The 20,163-nt window shown below is 44.3% G+C and overlaps 1 protein-coding gene across 3 annotated transcripts in view; it reads left to right on the forward strand.

The window, feature by feature from the left end:
• Positions 1-6,129: 6,129 nt before the first annotated feature.
• The window catches only part of CAST (calpastatin), a 121,138-nt gene continuing 107,104 nt past the window's right edge, over positions 6,130-20,163 (forward strand). For 2 of the 3 annotated variants that reach the window (XM_075541302.1, XM_075541304.1), the window contains exon 1: positions 6,130-6,471. In XM_075541302.1, the coding sequence (XP_075397417.1) occupies positions 6,397-6,471 (75 nt within the window). In that variant the 5' untranslated portion in view covers positions 6,130-6,396. Of the gene's footprint in view, positions 6,472-7,000; positions 7,160-20,163 lie in introns of those variants that run through there. The other variant, XM_075541303.1, reaches the window with a different exon arrangement.

Genomic DNA, 20,163 nt, shown 5'->3' on the forward strand with positions numbered 1-20,163 from the left:
CCAAGTAGCCGTCTTCCAAATTTCCTGGCAGAGAAGAGCACCTCCAGGGATTCACCAGCTTGTTGGGGCATTTCACTTGCTAGTAATCGATACCTGGAGCCTTGTTTTGGCCTAATTCTTTTACTACAGCTTGAACTTCCTCCTTTCGAATCATTACTTCTGGATCTTATGCCACCTCCTGAAGTGATCGAGTGCCGCCCAGTTCCCTTTGGTCCAGTCATTCTGTATATCCTTTCCATCTTCTTTTGATGCTTCATGTATCATTCAATATTTCGTATGTAGAATTTCTCAATATTCCAACTCTAGGCTTAATTCTTTAATTTTTTTTTGGTTTTCTAAGGTCTTTGTACATTTTCATTATAATACTTTATCTTCTCAAGTTGCCCTTTGAAATTTTCTGGTCAATTCTTTGACTTCATTTCTTCCATTTGCCTTAGCTATGCTATGATAAAGAACAAGTTTTCAGTCTCTGACATACCCTTTGATTTTTTCTTTCTTGTCTTTTTAGTGACCCTTTGCTTTCTTCTTTATGATGTTCTTGATGTCATCTCACAACTCATCAGCTCTTCTGTCATTAGTGTTCAATGCATTAAATCAGTTCTTGAGATGTTCTCAAAATTCACGTGGGATATACTAAAGGTGATATTTTTGCTCTCATAGACTTGTTTTAATTTTCTTCAATTTCAACCTGAACTTACATATGAGTAATTGAGTATCTGCTCCACAGTCAGTACTGGTCTCTGTTTAGTTGCTGATATTGAATTTCTATAATGTCTTTTCCCACAGATGTAGTCAATTTGATTTCTATGTATTCCATCTGGAGAAGTCTACATATATAGTCACCTTTTGTGTTTTTGACAAAAAGCAATTGCTATGAGTAAGTCATTTCATGCTCCCCTAAGTAGTTATAAGCCTTGGTTAGCAATAAAGTTTGCCCCCTGCTCTTGCTCTCTCCGGCTCTCTCCACGTGGACCACCACGCAGGGCTGAGGTGAGCATGCTACCAAAAAAAAAAAAAAAAGTCATTGGGCAAAATTCCATCATTTAATCTCCAGCTTTGTTTATATCACCAATATCAAATTTTCACACTACTGTTCCTTCCTCTTTGTTTCCAACTTTTGCTTTCCAGTTGCCAAACATGAATTAATTAATTCATCTTGATTGCATGTTTGATCAATTTCAGACTGAAGACATTAGTGGACTTCTTCAATTTCTTTAATCTCCAGCTTTAGTGGTCAGAGGAGCCCGGTGCTTACTCATTGTGCTGCAATCCACAGGGTCGGCAGTTCAATAGCACCAGCATTGAAAGGCAGGGCTTTCTACTCCTGTAAACGGTTAGTCTCAGAAACCTACAAGAATGACTATGAGTCTGTCTGTATGGTTTTTCAGTGTCTAATTACTCAGAAGTGAACAGTTGATTCCTTCTTTACAGTCTATTATTAGTCTAGAAGCGCCACTGAAACCTGTTCACTCTAGGTGACCCTGCTGGTATTTGGAATACCAGTGGTATAACTTTCAGCATCACAGCAAGACACAAGCCACCACAGTATGACAAACTGACAGACAAGTGATTGGGTTTTGTATGTAGCAGGAAAGAAATACAGCCTTGGTTAGGAGCATCAAGTGAGAACCAAGGCATGTCATTCAATTGCTAAGGCTGCCCCTTAGTAGCAGCATGATCCGGGCCTAAAGGAACCTTGGTGGTTCAGTGGTTAAGCACTTTGCACTGAGAGAGAACGATGCAACAGTTTGTTTCCATCAAGATGTACAGCCTTGGAAATACTCTGGGCAGTTCTACTCTGTCCTGTATGGTCCCTATGTATTAAAATCCACTCAATGCAATGGGTTTGTGTGACCTTGGTCAAATTACTCCAAATCCCTATGGGCTTCGATTGTTTTTCACCTGCAACAAAGGAATTACAATGGCTCCTACTCATGAAGATGCTATCCAAAATTTAAACCAAACTCACAGCCATCAAGTGGCTTCCAACCCATACTGATTCTATAAGACACAACTCTTTATAGAAGCAGAAAGCCTCAACTTTCTCCTGCAAAGTGACTGGTGGTTTCGAACTGCTGACATTACTGTGAGCTGCTCACTGCAGCACTATTACGACACCTGGGCTCATAAAGATGTTATAGGGATAGGCAATGTCCAGAAGTGTGCCTAGCACATATAGTGCCTCTTACTATATGAGTTTCAAAAACTTCATGGAAAAATGAAAAGAGAATGGATTTCCCCCCACAAACCTTTTGAAGCCCCCTTGTTGCATTTGGTTGATTTATTTACTATCAACTATAAAAGCCATTTAATACAAGTAGTGTCCCACAGCGCTAAAGTGGTTATGATCTTCAGGTTTTATATGATCAGAGATCCCTTGAAGTAGAAGTAGCTTTCAAATTATAACACAATTCCATGCCTCTAAGAATAAAAAGTTGCAAACTTCCGGAAAATTATCAAGGGATAACTATTTTAACTTCTTTGCAAGCCTGCTCTCTTGAGTTTCACTAGTGCTGCTAAAACACAAAAATGAGCAAGAGGGTGGTGTTAAAGAACAGAAATTTATTTTCTCACAGTTCAGGAGAAGCTATGAATTTAGACAAATTCAGCATATCATTTCTATCTACAATATTGTTTCTACTTCCTCAGTCCTGGGATCTTTGATTCCTTGGCCATTTTTACTTGGTGTCTTTCTCTCCCATTTGGGTCACATTGGCGCCTAATTCGTTCTTGACAAAACTTGGAAGTGCTTAGGTTTAGGACACACCCTACATGAAAATGGTCTTACTGGTAGGAGGGAGCTACAACGGATAGTTCCATTTTTCCCACAAACTCTGAAACCCCCTAGTCTATAACAAGGAGACCTACCGCAAAACATGCTTGCACCTATGGATCTAGGAGTGAAGATCACAGAACATATTTGAAAATTGCTGTTAGGTGTGGTTGATTTGGTTCCAACTCCAAGCAACGCTTTGCACAACAGAATGAAACACCACCTGGGCCTGTGCCATCCTCACAATTGTTCTTATATTTGAGCCCATTGTTGCAGCCACTGTGTCAATCCATCTCATTGACATCCTTCCTCTTTTTCACTGCCCCTCTACTTTACCAATAATCATGATGTCCTTCTTCAGGGACTGGTCTCTCCAACCAACATGTCTAAAGTACGGCCTCTAAGGAGCATTCTGATTTACTTCTTCCAAGACAGATTTGCTTGTTGGTGATCCCTGGTACTTTCAATATTGCTCACTAGCCTAGTAGTTCAAATGCATAGTTCTTCTTTGGGCTCCCTTATTCAGTGCCCAACTTTCACATGCAGATGAGATTGCTGAAAATACCATGGGTTGGGTCAGGTGCATCTTACTCCTCAGAGTAATTAATATCCTTGATTTTCAACAACACATATTTGGGGATGAGGACATATAATGTAATTTCTAAGACAATAAATATTTCATTTCCCTCTGCCTGCCTCTGTACATATAGCAACAGTATTTTCCTTTGTTTTCTAGAAAATGCAAATTTTATTTTCCCTTTATTGCCAACTATTGGTAGCAATCCAGTTGTATAGTTGTTTCTGTGTATCCAGACAGTGGAATTAGCAGCACAGCAGCTCTGGTAAACAAATTATTCTTCAGTGACTCTTCTCAAAAGCAAGCACCTTTCATTGTAAAAGGGAGCGAAATCTAATTACATGAGCAATATTTTCAAACCTAATGTTCTGTTATGTAGCAATTTGACAGCACGGGTTTGCAATATTCCTTTTTCCATCCTATTTGCAAAGTTTTCTGGTGTTATATGGTGTTGAGGAGATTAGTGGATGTGATAAACCATTCAATTCCTCTCAAGAATAAAAGCTACTTCACCTCAGCTCATGGTGGGATTGGGCCAGCAGGCAATTCTTATCTGTCAGTCCTCTTTGCTGATTGCACTTAAGAGAGCCCCCTCCTCTAGAGCCAGGTCCCGTTAGTGCCCCATTGCCCCAGCCACATCTAATGACTGATTGCAGTATATGGAATTCAATCCTCTATCCTCATAGCTATCCACCTAGGGCAATGTTGAAGGGTCATCTCACTTCAGAACTCTTGGCAAGATTGCCAGAGGCTTCTATTGAGCCAGGTTCCAGGTCAGAATTCTCTCTTTGCTCAATCTCTTCCTATCAACAGGTGCTGATCTCAAGAACACTCCTTAGTAAATGTACAACAAAGATCTATGATCACAGTCCCCCTTGGTCCAGAGACAAGAAGCAGGAAATGTCATTCTATAGAACAAGGCCTAAAGGTGATCTAATATCAACAGGATAACAGGACCTAATTGTGTGACTCAGCTTTGTGTTTGGTAGCAGTGGTACCATGAATCAGACTGGACTTGATGGATGGCAACCAGCAGCAGCAGCAGAAGTGAAGTGAAAATTCCACTTCATTATTGCTTCTCTTATTTGTTCCTGGACTCTTCATCTCCATTTCTGCTTCCATTCCCCACCTCTGTCCGCCGTCAATACACAAACTCATGTAACCTAAAAGCACAGCAAAAGCCTGTGTTCTAAACATATTCTTGCGCCGGCTAACGCAAGTTTTTCAGCACAGAAGCCCTTCTTTTGGATTATTAGTCAGAATCATGAACTCCTACTAAGGTAAGTTACATCAGAATGAAAAGAAAGTTCCGAAAGCATTCAACTCTGCTTAGTTGCAAGTCCTTCCTTCCCTCCCTCGCTCCTTCTTTTCTTTCATTCTTTTTGTCCCCTCAGGAAACTAAAATTTAGGAAGAGAGCAAACTTGGTTGAGAGCAGATGGCAGAGAAGCCCTGTAATTCTGTGAAGCTGTCCAGCAAGTAACAGGTTGATGAATGGATCAACTACTCTTGAACATGGACCCTAGACTTCAGATAAATTCAGGTGAGTGGATTTACCTCCTGATTTTCCATAGGACTCCTTCTGTTGGAATCGCACCATCCGTCCAGTCCGCTTAAGCTCTTCCTATAATCAGCAAAGTTCCTGGAACACTAAACTCCCTCTTACAGAAATGGTTGCTATTCCAGACGGGAGATTCCTGCCTGTCCCATCTCCTCTATAGTTTTTGCCTGCTTAAATGATTGTCATGGTTGGACTCTTAATCTTTTTTTTTTTCTTTCAAGACAGGACAAACTGTTCCCTATCCTAAGTGTACTTGATACCACCAATCAACATTTCCTGAAGGAATACCCATAGTCCCCATTTCCAAGTTTCATTTTGTTGAATACATCCCTGCCCATTTATTGGAAATACAAGACAGATAGCAGAGCCTTTGAAAGGAAATACTTTAATATCCTTCATCCCTATTACGCATACTGCTGGCCTCTCCCTTCTGGAGGAAAGAGAAGTCGGAATCCCTTAAGAAGAGGAGGGCGAGGTGCAAGAATTCGGTTCTGCCAAGTTCCATAAAGCACAAGAAAACTTTATCTTCTGGTCTGTCTTCAACTGTCTAAAACACAACACAATGCAGAGGGGTGACCCTCCGTCCCCCAAAGGACAGTGCCATCGCAGTGTAACAGTTTTCTCTGTCAGGTCTGATGAACCAGAGGCAACCACACACAAGCTGCGGATAGCCCTCAAAGTTTCCCCGTTGAACTTGTTAAATTTCACTTCCAGCCTCAAACCAGGAAGTGCTGTCTAAAATGAGTCCAAGACAAACCCAAGCCAGCCGCAGACACAAAACTAGCTAGCCTGGAAAAAAAACAACAAAAAAGAAAAGAAAGGAAAATGAAAGGTTTTCAAAGTTTTGGTTTGCTTGCTCACTCACTGGTTTGGATTGTCGTCTAGGAGATCATCCTGCCATGAAACAATATGAAGCTTCACTCACACACTCACACACACACACACACTCACACACACGCACACTCACACTGTGTGTGATGTTTTTGTTATCCACTTCCTTATCTAGACAATCTAAACTTGGGCTCTCCGCTAAAGCTGAGCCCAGTGCAGAGAAGTGTCAAGATTCTGGGGATTGGGTCCCGACTGGGGCGGGCCACGCCCGCGGCCCGCGCTCCCGTTACACAACCGCGTGCAGAGCCCGGGCGGTCCCGGAGGAAGCCTGCCCCTCCTCCCCGGGCCCACGGGGAACCAGGCAGCTGGGGGTGGGGTGGGGAGGGTCACTGGGTGCCGGCGCCGCCGGAGGAGGGCATTGCTTCGGGCCTGCGGTGCCAGCAGCTACCTCGGGGCCCGGCCCCGCGGGCAGGAAGGGCAGAGGAAGGGGAGGGCCCTGGCTGGCGGGGAGAACCCCCGCGGGCTCGGGGCTGGGTCGGAAAAGCTGCCTCACGGGCGCGGGCCGGCCCCTCGCTCCCTCCCCGCGCTCCCCGCCCGGGCCTCCCCTGCAGTCTCCGCGGCGCCCTCTCTGAGGCAGCGCCCGCCGCCGCCTCGCCATGTCCCAGGCCGGCCAGAAGCCCGCAGCCTCCCCGCGTCCCCGGCGCGCCGCCGCGGCCCGCCACACCCAGGAGGTGAGTGGAGCGCCTCCCGGAGCCGGGGCCGCCGGGCCCTCAGCTGAACGGCCGCCTCCCCGGCTGCCGCGGGCGCCCCCTTCCGGGAGGGCCGGGCTCGGGGCTGGAGCCTCGGAGCGCGCCGCGGGGCAGGGGCCGGAGCGGGCCCGGGATTCCCCGCTCTCGCCGGGCCAGGCCGACGGACGGGCGGGGCGGGGCGCGGGCGGGCGAGGGGAGGCTGGCGGTGGGAAGAGTTGGCTCGTGAGCTATGGGTGAAATGCGGCTGGGCATGAAGGAGACGTGAGCGTCTCCCGGGCCCCCCAGAGTGGGGTCGTGGTCTGGACCCCCGGGGGCAGCCTTCCGCGTCCAGTCGGCCCTGCGAGGCGCGGCAGGGCGGGCGGAGCAAGAACACATCTGCCCGGACCCGCCCGGAGCCAAGCCGGGAGGGGCGGGGCCAGGCCGGCGGGGCGGGGTCACGCCAACGGGGCGGGGCCATGCCAGCGGGGCGGGGTCATACGACGCCCCGCCCACCTGGCAGCTGCCGGACCTACCTAGTTCAGTGCCAGCCAAGTCCGGGGCTGGCAGAGTGTGTGTGAGCCCCGCGACCCCGCACCTTGCCCCGCACCCCCATCGAGTCTTTTTTCGCGCAGCGCCGGAGCCAATCGGTTTGGTTCTCACCATGGCATTCGCAAGCTGGTGGTACAGGACGGTAAATGGCAGCGGTGGGGACCGGGCAGGCTCTGGGACTAGTGTGCTAGCTTTGCTTTACTTTTGGGGACGTGGGGACGAAATATTGAACGGGGCCTGGCGGGCAAAAGGGTGGGGACGGACGGCGAGCTCCCGAGACCTTCAGGTTAGGCTCGGGGAGAAGCGGGAGGCGCACCCTTCTGTGGTATGTGAGTACAAGCGCGCTGGGGCGTGAGAGTCCTTGGAGCTCGTCCGGCGCCCGAGTTGCAGGAAACCGATGCACCTTTGCGTTTGTGCAGTGCATTTAGTGACCGTCTTCTCCCAAAGAGGAGGGGTGGCTGGCACGCCTGCAGTTGTAATGCTGTAAAGTAGGGGCATGAGTTTACATTAGTTTGTTTTCAACAACAATAAAAATCGGACTGACCAAGAGATAAAATATTTACATTTCATTGAATTGTGATGAGAATTAAAAATAAGTTGGCACATCTCTGTGTCAACATGAAGTTTGGGGGAAAGCCAGGACAGTGGAATTCGAATCGCGTTGCAGCTGGGAAAAACCGCTGCTGGCATCAGGGATGGCCACCTTATCGGTCAATTGAGCATCTGCCATGTGCCAGGCAGAGCTTATGCTCCAGTACACAGCAGAGAACAAGGCAGAGCTTTTGTTCTCAAAGGGCACCATTTCTGAATCTGTCTTCACCTCTGTGGGTGACAGTGCCCAGCACAAGCAGTGGTGTAAACTCATTACATTAGATTCGTGTTGAAGTGCATCTACCTTTAATGATTCATGTTGAAATGAATATACCTTTAGTAATGGGCCCGATTTATCCTGGGATGCTTCACCATGAATGTTTGCCATGACTCTTCTTGGCATTTTTAACTCCGCATCTCATTGATGAGCTAAGAGAAATGTTTGCTTCGAGGACCTTGATGGGTAAAGATTCTTATCAAACTGTGTCACGATTTATCTGCAAATATGGATGGAAGTGACTCTGTGTGGACTTCAAAGACTTCTTCCAAACTCATGACTCTCTAAGGAGTATTATGCTGAGCTGTTTGGGTGAGAATAGTTTAAATCTATGCTTTTTACCCTATTAAGTTTAAGTGAAGTTGATATGCTGCCACCTCTCTTAGAATCCGATTTTTGAATTACTATGAAAGCTTTGCTTGTAGGGAATCACATGGAATTAACAATATGCCTGTGATCAAGCTCTGATTCTTTTCCAGAACAGTGTCCCGATCAGAATATAGTGTGATATGCATGTGTGTGTGTTTAATTTCCTAGTAGCTATGTTAACAAAAGGAAACAGGTGAAATTACTGCTTATAATGTTTTTATGCACCCTGTTGGCACAGTGAGTACAATGTTGGATAATAACTGATAGGATGGCAGTTGGCACCCTCCTGCTGCTCTGTGGTAGAAAGAGGAGACAATCTGCTTCCACTAAGATTTACAGCTCTGCAAACCCTTTACCCCAGAGTAGGATTGGACCCTCCATGACCCTATAGGACAGAGTAGCAATGCTCCTCTGGGATTCTGAGACTCGGAGCAGACAACCACTTTCTATCCTGTTCTGCTGGGTCTCTGTGAGTCAACTGACTGGATGGCAGGGGGTTTATTTCCCAAATATTATTTCAACATGCAATCAAAGTACAAATTATTGGTGAGTTTACTTATTTTTCATGTTAATTATTCAAAATCCAGTGTGTATTTCAACTTAAGAGTACATATGAATTTTCACTTGACATATCTCAAGTGCTCAATAGACAGGTGTGACTCGTGGCTATTTTCTTAGACCATACAACACTACATCAATGGTTTACAACTTTAAAATATTTTATTTTGTAGGTGAGGGTTTGTTTTTGATCATAGACACTTTTGAGAATAAAATGAAAATGTAAGGGCCGATTTTTGTACCACAAATACACCCATATACATTATTTCCCATATCAAGCCAAAAGCCAAACTCTACCATTGAGTGGATTCCAACGCATATAGCCCCTGTGCATTTCCCAGACAGTAACTATTTATGAGAGTAGAAAGCCTCATCTTTCTCCCTCAGAGTGACTGGTGGCTTCAAACTGCTGACCCTGAAGTTAACAGCCAAACATAGTATCACTGTGCCATCAACCACCTAACCAATTCACTGCCACCGAGTCAATGCCAATTCATAGAGATCCCATAGGACAGAGTACAGCTGCCCTTGTGGGTTTTTGAGACTGTAACTCTTTATGGGAGTAGGAAGACCATCTTTTCATGCACTATGCCCCCAGGGTGCACACACTTTCTATCTCTTTCCATAATTATGGAGCACGTGTGTGTTTATATGTGTATGTATGTGTGTACATAGGGATTTATATGTATATCTATTTTTACCAAAGCTAGAAATATATACATGTGTATATATATTCATCAGTGACAGATAACACATATACATATATATATGCTAAATCCTATAATTAAAACACTTTTAGTAGGCTCTTTTAAATACTGAAAAACGGTGATGAATGCCTGACTTTAAAAATTCAGGCACAAATAATAAAATAAGACCATTAAAAGATATACCTAAGATATCTTAATTTAAGGAAATGCTCTTTGTAACCTAATAATCCACATTGAATATCAGCAATCCTACTTAGCAATAATCTTCTGAAGAAACATGCTTCCCTGGTTAAAAACAAACAAACAAAACAGCCCCCACCCCCCAAACCTTAAAGAATGCTAACTGGCTCTGACATGCCTCTGATGAACAACATAATGATGAATCAAGAATGAGTGGAAATTGGTCTAAGCCAAAAATCACACTCCCAAGTCATAAACTGGGTTGATATACTCATGTTAATTAAAAGCGTGCCTTAGCCTAATTAGACCCATGGCCTCAGTGGCAGCGTGATTTGGCGCCCAGTCATTTGGGAGGCCTGGTCCTTGCAGTCAGCCTGGGTGGAGTGTGCGTGTCCCATGCCTCCTTGGTAGGAGAGCCCATGCTGTGGCTTTGAGGCGTATGGAATGCAAAATGATAGGGCTGGCAAAACAGCACGGGCTCTGGGGTGGTAGGAAGCCCTGAGGTGGCCAAACCATGGCTCTCTAGTTGAGTTGGCAAACCCTGAGTCGCTTCACTCCCCCGATGCAGTTGAACTTTTTAGACTAAGATAACATCCGATGATATTTTTAACCAGTTTTGACACTTCCCAGAAAGTTAATTATATTCCATAAGTGATTTTTAGAGAATGATGTAGCTCTCTGCGGGTGGTGTCAGTGGGTGATCCATTTGAAATTCAAAGACAAATGAGTGGGTAATTAGGTCTGACTAAACTGTCTAGGAGGAATACTAGACTTCTAAGCCGACCATCTTTATATTTTTTTCCCACCCAGTCCCTCCTATGAGGTGTTTTTCACATGGGAATCCTATTTATGTGATTCTAAAATTCTACTCTTCAATTATATCATTTTCTTTGAACAGAAATCTATATCAAAAGCCTTATGGCTTTTATTAAAAACAAAAGACCCCACCAAACTTTCATTCAGTGGATTACAACTCATAGCAATCCTATCAGACAGGGTAGGTATGTATGTTTAGATATATGTATGCATACATAAAGGTGTGTGTGTGTATATGTATATATGTATATGCGGGGGTATGTATATATATGTATATATATGTGTGTGTGTGTGTGTATATATATATATATATATATATATATATATATATATATATATATATATAGTGTTTTCCAAATAAGAAAACACTGTGTGTGTGTGTATGTGTGTATAGTGTTTCCCAAATAAGAAAAATGCAAAACTAAATCTAATATATACTGACTTGTGTACTGGAATCGGCAAGTCAGCTAACCCAGGAGCATACAACTATACTGTGGTGATGAAGGAGCCCTTGTAGTATAGTAGTTATGTGTTGGGCTGCTAACTGCAAGATTTGAAGTTTGAACCCTCCAGCCACTGCTCGAGAGAGTGGAGGCTTTCTACTCCTGTACGAAGTTACAGTTTCCGACACTCACGGGCAGTTCCATCCTATGGGGTCACCTTGTGTTGCAATCAGCTCCATGGCAGTGCACTGGACTTGGTTTTCAAGTGCTCGGTAGGTGTAGTGGGTTACACACTGAACTTCTTGACGTCAAGGTCAGTGATGTGAACCCACCTGTAGCTCAATCTAGTTCCTAGGCGTCACAAGGCGAATAAAACAAGTTCACTGCCATTGAGCTGATTTGGACTGATAGGGAGCCTGATGGTGTAGTCGGTTAGGAGTCAGGTTGCTGACTACAGAACGGCCATTGGAAGCCATCAGCAGCTGAGGCTTTGTACTCCCATTTAGGTTGCCCGTTTTAGCAAACCATGGGGTAATTCTACACTATCCCATGGGGTTGCTGTGAGTCAGAATCAACTTGATGGCAGTGAGGTTTTGAGAAGAGGGAGAATGATTTATGGAAATATGAGAGAATGGAAGGCCATCAATACAAGATGCCTTTATGCCATTCTACAATATCTGCTACCAAATTATATAATTGTAAGAATGACTGCCTTTGGGATTCTTATATTAAAGAAGATGCATAATAAGGATTAACTGCAGAGCTTAAGATCCTATGATTCACTGAAGCCCAGGTATGCATTTTACTAACCTGAGAACATGCATGGTGCACTGCATGGTGTCCTTTGCCCAGATCTCAGAGACGGATTTTACTGCTTAACCACCACCACTATACCCTACACAAATATTTGTTGGAATAGACCTGGTTCCTTTGTGCTAATCCAAAATTAAAACCACGGCCAATAGGACTTTTCCTACTCATATTGACCCTCTAGGACAAAGTAGAACGGCCCCAGGACATAGTAGAATTGCTCCGTAGTGTTTAGCAGCAGACAGCCTCATCTTTCTGGCGTGAAGAGGCTGGTGTGTTTGAACTGCTGACCTTTGTACTAAGGAAGCTTAAGAACAAAATTCTGGGATGGTCACCGTCTTAGAAAACAAAGCCTTCTTAGGGTTAGGGTTAGGAAAAAAAAAAAGAAACAAAGCCTTCATAGGGTTAGGGTTAGGAAAAAAACGAATAAACAACAACAAAAAGAAAATAAAGCCTTCAAGCCTTTAACTTTAATTTCAGGGTGTCACGATTCACCGAAATCAGATTGACGTCAGAGAAGAAGGATACAAAGTCACTTTGATTGTTTTCTTAAGATTACTCAGGCCATGGACCAGCTTCTTCATTGGCATTAGGTAGTTTCAGAAACAAGCCAATTCGTAAAATAAAAATACAGGGCTGTCTGTTCCCCTGGGCTACATTTTAATAGGTGAAAATTGGAAAGGTTAAATTATTTATCACGTTCATATAGCTTTTCAAACCTTTGTCTTTTCACCTTATCGGAGTATATTAGTCAGAGTATGTTAGTCAGAAACTACTCTTGAGTCTTTAAAACAAACATAATAAAGGGATTTAGTTACTCAGCTAACAGAAGAGTCTGGAAAACAACAGGGAGGCAGCCAGAGATTAGGCACTGAAGGGTGGAATGCTGGTCCTGCAGTGGTTAAGTCAGAGGTTCCAGCCCACCTCCTTGGGAGAAAGCAGTCAGTCTGCTTTCCTACAAATCTATAATCTTAGAAACCCTGCGGGGCAGTTGTGCTCCATCCAAACCAGGGGGCCTCAAAAAGCCCGTGAAAAACTAGAATGAAAAGATAATGGACCTTTTCCATGAATTTTTTTTTAAGCTTCTTCTGCTGAGTCAGCATCAACTCAGTGGCAGTGAGTTTGGGGACTACCAATCCTAGGGTGGCAGAGCCCTGGTGGTGCTGTGGGTGAGGCGTTGGGTTGCTAACCACACGGTCAGCCTTTTGAACCTGCCAGCTACTCCTTGGGAGAAAGTTGAGTCTGTCTGCCCCCATACAGACTTGCAGTCTCAGAAACGCTATGTATGAGGGCACTGTGAATTGGAATCGACTTGATGGCGGTGGGTTTTGATGACCCTAGGCTGTTGGGACAGTGGGTGGAGCGATGCTGCCAGGGTCCCCTGAGGAGACTAAAGTGACAGCAAGTTTGGCCGATCGGGTAGCTTGCTGGAGAGGCTCCCAGAGGCAGAGAAGGGGGAAATGTCGCCTTTTCTTCTTCATATCAACCCCTTGCCCCACTTCCACTCTCATGCCACAGCCTCCCACTGGGGAGACCCAGGCTGAGCTCACCCATGCGAGGTGCCTGGGAAATTCAGCTCGCCAACATCCCTGCCCTGCTAGCCCACCAGATGGCTGGGAAAGGGTCTGGAGAGACCCAGGGCCTGGCCTCACTGTTGAATCCTCTGGAAATGAGTCTCCCGTTTTAGCAAGTATAATAGAACCAAGTGTAGGGTTTCACCGGAAATATCCATTTGGACTTGGGTCTTGTCTCTCAACCTCGGAAGTTGTTTTCTCAGCCCCTTCCTTTATCATCTAGTTTATACTGACTGGAAAGCAAAACAATCCAGGAAGCATTTAGAGAGATTTGGGGAAACAGGGCCATTCAATCAAGGATTATTTCGAAAAGAAGGAATGTAGTCGGCCATCTGGCTGGGAAAGCAATAAATACATTTATGGACCAATTTGTAGGCAGGAAGGTACATAATCAACTGCTAATCTGTTTGCTTTATTGAAAAAAACATTAGAGACAAAAGTGCGGCGATGACTATATGCTGTGTCACTGATCGGAAAGGCTCAGCATCAGTCAGGCAGTGCGCAGCATGCACGCACGCATGCCCAGTGAGCCTTCTGAGCAACCGGTTTACCCAGGAGCTGCCCAGAGTTGCCTCATCCTGCCTGACCTGGGAGCCTCCCCTTGAGCCGACTCAGAGAGGGGGGTGGGAGGAACACAGCTTCCACTTCCTGCAGGGTGCCCACAGAGCTTCCTCCCAAACCCGGGATTCCCAACCCTGGCTGCACATGAGAATCCGTGGGAGAATTTAAATCAATCAATCAATCACGCCCTGGCCCCACCAATTCCCATCTAAATTCTTGGGTCCGGCTCTGGCACTGTTTCCCTGAGAGCTCTGGGACGCCCAGGAGCCGCCTGGACCCGCCTGTCTCTGCCTGTCTCTGTTTGCGGTGGTGGAGTGAGATAGGTAGGAGCTGGGTGCATAGGGAAGTACAGAGGGCGCCAAGATAACCTTTTATTGATTCCTCAGCTGTCCCTCGGCATGCAAATGCTGATCTCCCTGGCTTGTCGCTGAGGTGCTGAAGGGACACATTTGTGAGTCCCTTTCAAATTATCTTGCCTATTAAACAACAACAGAGTACCGAATGCTTTTGAGATTCCATTCACATACCACTTTATATGCACTTTAAACGGGCCCATTTAAAGTATACAAGAGTTTTCTAGGATAGTCACTGCTTGGTGCAACCGTCACCACAATTTAATTTGAGAACATTTTCTTACACCCCCCCCCCGCCTCCCCCCCCCCCCCCCCCGCCCGAAAAAGACCTCAGACTTATTTATTTGTTTTTAACAATGCAAAAAGAATTACTGAAGCATATCAGCATACGGGATTCTTTCACGGTGATATTGGAGTCTTCCTGCCTTCCCTCTCCTGTGTGTGTAGAAATTCATTTGGTTGGCTTGTTTTGGAAGGCAGATAGGTAGCCTTGTCTGTGTGTGCATCTGGGTAATGTCCGAAAAGTGCCCAGATGCACCAAAGTCAAAGCCCAGCAGTAGCCAAAGCCCTCAGCTGGGTGGGAGCTCGGCCTCTGGAGAGCCTTCCTGCTTCTCGCTTTGATTTTTGGACTGATTTGTGGGTTTGCACTGGACAGCTAACCACAAGGCCAGCAGTTTGAAACCACTAGCTACTACATGAGAAAAAGACGAGGTTTTCGACACAGGTGAAAGGTTGCGGTCTTGGACACCCAGAAGGGCAGTCCCACCTGCTCTATAGGGTGGCTATGAGTCTGAATTGGCTCCACGGCAGTGACTTTTGTTTTGTTTTTGATGGGTTTGCTAGCATTTAAGTGTTAACTCCGAGAACGAGGACAGCTGTTTGGAAAAGTACGACTTTGGGAGGAAAAACAGGAACATCTTTTTGTCCTTGCCTCTGAATTCCTATAGCACGTACCTCCTGTGTCCCTCATCTTAGCTCGTAGGATGTCGCTTTCCAGTGTTCGATGGCCTTGCCTTTCCTGTGAAATTCTCTATGGTTGAGGGCTGGGATCCTGCTCTTCCTGTTTGGGTCTTTTCCTCCAGCTACTTGTACAGGATGGATTTTTGAAATGTTTGACTAGTTTTTTAAAACAAGTTCAGACTAGGAAATTCTTGTCTTTCTGCTTGAGACCATCAGATTAACACTTTCTTGATGAAAATCACATTCCCAGCTGGGTTTCACCTGGCCTTGAGTTGCCTACTCTCTGGCTCATAGATAATAACCCTAAGTGATATGACCAAGGAGGATCTCACCTTTCAGGGCCTCAGTTTCTCTCTCTGAAAAACAAGATGACAATGAGTTGCTGTGGGGATTGAGATCACTTGATGAAACTCATAACTCTGGGCCTAGCACCGTGGTTCAGCACGAAGTCCTTGGGTAGCACCAAGGTTTGAGGGCTCAACTACTAACTGAAAGGTTGGTGGTTAAATTCTACCCAAAGGCACCTCAAAGAGAGGCTTGATAATCTACTTCTGAAAGATCACAGTCCTCCAAAACTCTGTGGGTACAGTGCTCCTCTGACCCACATGGAGTTTCCATGAATTGGAGTTGACTTGATAGTGCTTGGCTTGATTTTTTTGCCTTGGATGCATACCACTGAATAGATAGATGCTTCAAACCTCAAAGCCAAACCCATGGTTGCTGAGTTGATTCTGACTCATAACAACCCCGCAGGGCCAGAATTGAACTTCTCTGTAGGGTTTTGGAGTCCGTAAATCAGTAAAGCAGACAACATCATCTTTGTCCTATGCAGCCATTGGTGAGTTTGAACCATCAACCTTGCAGTTCCAGTCCAATGCTTAACCCACTGCACTACAAAGGACTCATTAATAGACTTTCCAATTCCGTGTTCTTATTTTCTTGAACCCCCTCATTTAAAAAAATCATTTTATTGGGGGCTCTCACATCATCATCCATCCATCCATCCATTGTGTCAAGCACATTTGTACATTTGTTGCCATCATCATTCTCAAAACATTTGCTTTCTACTTGAGCCCTTGTTTTTCAGCTCATTTCCTCCCTCCCTCCCGCATGAACCCTTGACAATGCATTAATTATTATTTTTTTCATGTTTTACACTGACTGCTGTCTCCCTTCATCTACTTTTCTGTTGTTCATCACCCAGGGAGGGTGTTATATGTAGACCATTGTGAGCGGTTCCCCCTTTCTCCCCCCACCTTCCCCTTACCCTCCTGGTATTGCTGCTCTCATTATTGGTCCTGAGGAATTTATCTGTCCTGGATTCCCTGTGTTTCCAATTCCTATCTGTACCCATGTACATCCTCTGGTCTAGCCAGATTTGTAAGGTAGAATTGGGATCAAGATAGGGGGGAGGGGGGAGCATTAAAGAACTAGAGAAAAATTGTATGTGTCATTGGTGCTGTACGTACCCTGACTGGCTCGTCTCTTCCTTCTGACCCTTTTGTAAGGGGATGTCCAGTTGTCTACAGATATTCTTTGGGGCTCTACTCCATGCTCCCCCTCATTCACAATGATGTAATTTTTTTGTTCTTTGATGCCTGATTCCTGATCCCTTCGACAACTCATGATCACACAGGCTGGTGTGCTTCGTCCATGTGGCCTTTGTTGTTGCTCAGTTAAATGGTCATTTTCTTATCTTCAAGCCTTTAAGACCCCAGATGCTATATCTTTTGATAACTGAGCACCATCAGAACCCCTAAATTTTAAAGAAAATATTCAAGCGTAAAATAGTGGGAAGAATAATACAATAAATACCATATTCCTAACACTTAGATTCAACAATAGCATTTATTACCATATCCAGACATCATGAAGCTACCTCTAAAATTTCACCATGCATCTCATTAAATTGAGGACATATAAATTTCAGTACCATGATCTCTCTAAGAGAATTAACAAGAATTCCCTAATGTCATTTAATACCCAGAAAAGAACAATTTTACAAATGAACCCTTGAATGGTGTCAATATTCAGTAGTCTTATTAATGTAAAATTACTTCTATCTTTCACTGAGCGGTATTGAGAATGCCTGATTTTGATATCCATGGGTAACATGAACCCTTTCCACACAACCGAGTGGATGGAATGACATACTTGGGAGTGGTATACTCATGTGTCAAATTTAGTCCAATTTGAGAACTTCAAATGGTCTTTCTAAAAATGGAGAGAGAAAATTTTGTTTACTACCACTCCCTGGAGAGCTGGGTGTGTGTGTGGGGGGGAGGTGAGAAAAGCCGGGAAGTGGTGAAGGTGATAGTTTGGAAAAGAGAAGTAAACCACAAAACTACGAGATAAACCAAAGAGGGATTTCCCTAGATGAGGGGGAAATTTTTAATAGATGCAGTATTAATCCTCCACCCCTTCCCCCCCACCACCCCTCCTGCTCATCACCAGCTCTCACACGAATGAACCATAATCAGTTGTGGACTGGACCGGTGTGATTCATAAGGATTCTTGGACTGATTTTTTGAAGAAGATTGCCAGGCCTTTCTTTCTAGTCTGTCTTAATCTGGAAGCTCAGCAAAAGTTTATTCAGCATCTTAGCAACACACAAACATAATAATTACTATCTAGAATGTGTTTGTGTGTGTGTGTAAACAAACTCACTTCCATTTAATCAATCCCGAACCATAGCAGCCCAATAGGACAGAGCAGAACAGCCTCTGTGGGTTTCTGAGGCTATAAGTCTTTGATGGGAGCAGAAGCCCTCATCTTTGTCCCAAAGAGTGGATAGTGGTTTTGAACTCTCGATCTCATAATTAGCAGCCCAACTTGTAACTTACTACAAAAGTTCATGGGAAAATACCAATGAAAGCTAATGGGCTTTTCCATGAAGTTTCTGAAACTCATGTGCGCGTGCACGCACACACACACACATACACACACAGAGTCTACTGCCCTTGAGTCAATTCCAACTCATAGTGACCTTTATAGGGTTTCTAGACTGTGAATATGTGTATGGGGGCAGTTGTATCATTCTCCTGAGGAGTGGCTGGTGGAGTTGAACCATTGACCTTGCAGTCCAATACATTACCCACAGTGCCACCAGGACTCCCATAAATGCACACACATACTTTAAATTGTTCCTTTTTTCCAAGATTCACTAGTTACTAACTACTGATTATCATCAACTGTGGACAAGCCAACCCTGACTAGACCATGGAGAAAAATGAAGTGAAATCAAACCTTGTAGCAGCCTTGTCACCAGACGATTCGAGCATGGCTACTTTTCTGCAGATTCTACTCCCTAATCCATAGCGGCAATGTTTCTTTTAGGGAAGAATGACCCATGTATAAAAGTGATTTCTTGCTGATTTTTCATACAAAACATTAAGATTTTTTTAACTGACATATCTTTTGATGTGGCTAATGGGAATATCATCGTATTCCATTTAACATGGTATAAACGCCAGCATTGAATTTTAAGTCAGAAACCTGGTTGGCAACATTGTCCTATTATTAGTTATGTGTCCTTTATTCTCAGTTTTCACAGACGTAAAATCGCAGGAGCCTCTCTTGGTATACATAAGAGTACTTGTGAGAGTGCACTATAGATAATAATGATATAAATCGGCACTGTCACTGTCTGCATGAAAACCCTTCTTTGAGCTGCATACCCAGGTGTGGTTCTGCTCAAGCGAGCATAACGGCATTTCATATTGTAGTTGAACTGAGGTTGATCAGGCCTTTAACTCAATGTCCAGCTCCCTTTTATCACTTTCTGACCATCCCACAGGAAGTGACATCATCGTTTGCTTTTTAATTAATTCATTAATGAAAACGTAATTCTGTTCATGAGAATATACACCACAGAACAGACACCAGCCCAACAGTGTTGACATACAGGATCCCATGACTGGCCTGGATGCGTGGAGTTGTGAAGGCATTCTCACCTCTTTTTCTGACTCTGTCTTCTAGCCTGAAGTTAGCGTTCTGAAGCTTCCTACGCTGCAGTCGGTGTTCTCCCTCTGCCAACCCCACTGCCCTTAAGTTGATGCCGACACTTACTGACTTGTAGGACAAGGTAGAACTGCCCCGTAGGGTTTCTGAGACTGTAAGTCCTCACAGAAGCAGATAACCTCTTCTTTCTCTTAGAGGGGCTAGTGAGTTTGAACCGCTGACCTTGCTATCAGCAGCCCGATTCGTAACCCATGCTGCCATACTGCTCAAAGTAAATTATTTTGTTGTTTTAAGAAGACATCAGGGAATCTTTTTAGCTTAAGGTTTAAGGTTTAAAGATCATCTCAGGGTAGTGCTTTTAGGATTCATCCAGCCTCCAGGTCTCTCAAAACTTAGTTTTGTAAGAATTTGAAATTCTGTTTTCTATTTTCTCCCTTTTGGCCTGAATCTTTCTAATGGATCTTTGATAGAAATGTTCAGAAGTGATATCTGGGCACCATCCAGTTCTTCTGGTCTCGTAGTAAATTAAATCATTATTTGTACCATCTTTTAGGGACATATATAATGTCTAGTCTTCCCCCAAAATTAAGTAAACTTACTGGTGTATTTTCTTTTTCTTTTCTTTTTTTAGGTTTCATATTTCTTTTTTCTTTAATAGCTTTCTTATTGTAAGTGGTATATTTTTCATTTTATCATCACAAAAGGAAACATGCATATAAACTGCATAAAGGTTTTATGTACCACATGAAAAGACATTGATTTTCAATGTCATTTTATGGAAAATAATGTTGTTTCTGGACATAATGAAAGCCTGAAAAACTAAACCAAGCTCATTGCCATTGAGGCAGTTCCAACTCATAGCCACCCTATAGGGTGGAATAGAACGGCCCAGGGGGATTCCAAGGCTGTAACTCATGGCAGATGTAGAAAGCCTCATCTTTCTCCCAAGGAGTGGCTGGTGGTTTTGAACTGCTGACTTGGTACCAA

The sequence above is a fragment of the Tenrec ecaudatus genome, chromosome 2 (genome assembly GCF_050624435.1).
Source record: "Tenrec ecaudatus isolate mTenEca1 chromosome 2, mTenEca1.hap1, whole genome shotgun sequence".
NCBI classification, from domain to species: domain Eukaryota; kingdom Metazoa; phylum Chordata; class Mammalia; order Afrosoricida; family Tenrecidae; genus Tenrec; species Tenrec ecaudatus.